Raw genomic sequence first — 2,748 nt, forward strand, 5'->3', positions numbered from 1 at the left:
AGACATGAAACATTGCCGGCAACAATTGCAAGTTGTTTGTATTGATAAATTATTAACGACATTAATATTGTTTATTATCTAAAAGAGTTTGATTGCCTACATTTATTTTGGAACCTATTATGCTTTTAAATTTCGCCCCTCCCCTCGAAAATTTCTGGCTTCGCCATTGGTCTACCTTATGAAAAAATCATAAACAACTCCATAGATGCAGTATCTTTTGCTAGGTGAACGAAATCATGGTCATTGTAATGCTCTACTCTTGATCCATTATAATCAATTTTAACGAAAGGAAGTGGAAAAAAGGAAGGACGTGTGTTGGGATCAAGGGTTACCAACTTAACGACCCTGCAACTAAGAGGACCGCCAATGCCTTTGGCGTCTTCGACATCTCAAATACAATTAAAAACTTGGACTCTAAGGACGTTGTAGCATATAACTTACCACCCAGTATAACTTTTTTTTTTTTTTTTGAAAAGATGCGGTAGTAGATTCAATTTCCTCAAAAAAGGTTTTTTTGAAAAGATGCGGTAGTAGATTCAATTTCCTCAAAAAAGGTGCGGTACAAGAATTACATCCAAATAACCAATTATGGCTTTACATTTTCCTCCACAAGTAAGTCGATGACAATACTTGGGGGAGTAACATCCCAAATACAATCTTGTTGCACCGAGAGACCAACCCGTGCAAGGCGATGAGCAACCGAGTTTGCTTGGCGACGAGTGAACCACCCAGTATAACTATACCATTAACAAAGGGTACGTCCTCATCAATCGAGCTCCATGATTGATCCCTTGGCCTACAATAAGTCAGATGACCCTGTTTGCAAAGACAAACCACAAAACATGGCTCCTGGCTGATTGTTTTTGGTTCAGAAGAGGCAATAATTTTAGAAACGGAGAAGTCAGGACCATTGATGCAGTGGCATGGAAGGGTGGACTGCGACGAGGGGAGCAGCACTCGATCACCAGATATTGGATTGAAGAAGTAGAATTCTATTTTAAAACTAGGGTTCTGACAATTTTTTAGGTAGAATGACCAGGGTTTCATAAAACCCCCTGGACGCCTCAACGCACTGTCGACCATGATCAACCATCCCTCTATTGAGCCAACACAATCCATCCTATTCATTGTACACACCCTTTGCGCTGTCACAACAACCCCAATGATCTGGATTTATTAGTGACACAGTTCGATACCCATTGACAATGATTAAAAATCCTTATGAAGACCCACAAATTCGTTGATGTCTTCCCAAATTTATTTGGGTTTTGAGAACCTTGTCATCCACGGGACCAAATGTTGTTCAATTTGAAGGCATATTCTATATATCTTGTTGATGGTTATGGTAAATCCTATTCTTTTGATGTTACTACTGATCAATCCATCTCTGATATGAAAGTGGTTGTACACGAATTTGGAGGGCGGAATGTCTATCTGTCATAATCATGCAGTATAACCATATAAATGGATCTAGGACATGCTAAGTTGGCTCTGATACCAAATGTTGGAACAAATCCTATTTTAACATTAACCCCAGACCACAAGAAGACATAAGGGTCGAAGACAAACCTGTCGAAGCAGCCATAGCAATACCATATCAGTAGTTTCAGGAGAACGCATTTGTGCAGCATAACTATCGAAGCCATCATGGTTGTCAAAGAACGCTTCTAGTCACTTAAAGACCTTTATATTCTAATGGTGATAGACCCCTTAAATGTAGAACAGTTTCCCTGTGAGCATGGAATTCATTTTATATAGATGCAATGGTAGCCAAGTTCCATCTATCGTGGAGGGTTGGTTGTTCACCCGTTGCACCCAATCCAACCGTGTATGGAGCAGTTGTGATTAGTGCTTATTTTCAAATGCACGTTGGGAGTGTATTCCTCAATTATAGGATGTAGCTTTACACGTATTCAAACTCTATTTGATTTGTATTACCAACCTATTACTTCTCCTTTATCCTAACTAGTTGAGTCCACATAGGATTCTTACATGATCTCCCACATGGACGTTAGCTAGTTATGGTATGAAGCAACATGTCCATGACAAATCATTCCTTAGTGATCACCTTGAGTTTCTTACGCAACCAACATCTTATAAACATCTACAAGTAATCGTTTGAGACGAACTCCAGAAAACAATGCATGTAATGATACTACATGCACCATGCAATCACAATTCTCCAAATCATACCGTATGATGCAATTGATATACATTTCATACACATTCCAAGCAAGTAATTTACAACTTATATCACATTTATTTCCTCCCACACATTTACCCAGTGTACCTTCATAGATTGAACTTCCAAGTTTTCACAAGCTCCCTGCATAACAGACTTAACCAATATGCTCTTTGGAAAAATGATTAGTCATTTAATTACACATCACAAATTCTGAATTAACATAAACATTGTCAAATACAAGCTTGAAAGAAAATAAACTAAAATCTTGTAGTGACACAAGACATAGTGAAAACAAGCATTGGTTTCCTCTACTCCCACATTTCAACAAACCAACAGGTTCCACTTTAGGAATAAATTTCTCTGAGACACAATGAAAACAAGCATTTGTTTGGCCAAAACTTTACTGGTCAAGGCATCACCTAATCCATCCTTAGGAATAAATCCCACTCCAATACGCATGACAATTGTGCCCTAAAACTTCCATTTTGTTAGAACAAACAAAAGAGAAAAGCAGCATCCAGCACCATGAATTCTATTCTACATAATGGTTCACGGTCAAAACT

General features: G+C 38.3%; 1 protein-coding gene across 1 annotated transcript; it reads right to left on the reverse strand.

Annotated features, from left to right (window-relative positions):
- Positions 1 to 560: 560 nt before the first annotated feature.
- On the reverse strand, positions 561 to 1,703 carry LOC126612386 (uncharacterized). Its single transcript, XM_050280792.1, has 2 exons — positions 1,570 to 1,703; positions 561 to 1,145 (listed from the first exon to the last, which is right to left on the reverse strand). The coding sequence occupies exons 1-2, from the start codon at positions 1,583 to 1,585 to the stop codon at positions 595 to 597; spliced, it is 567 nt and encodes a 188-aa protein (XP_050136749.1). The 5' UTR covers positions 1,586 to 1,703; the 3' UTR covers positions 561 to 594.
- Positions 1,704 to 2,748: the final 1,045 nt, after the last annotated feature.

The sequence above is a fragment of the Malus sylvestris genome, chromosome 17 (genome assembly GCF_916048215.2).
Source record: "Malus sylvestris chromosome 17, drMalSylv7.2, whole genome shotgun sequence".
Classification (NCBI taxonomy): domain Eukaryota; kingdom Viridiplantae; phylum Streptophyta; class Magnoliopsida; order Rosales; family Rosaceae; genus Malus; species Malus sylvestris.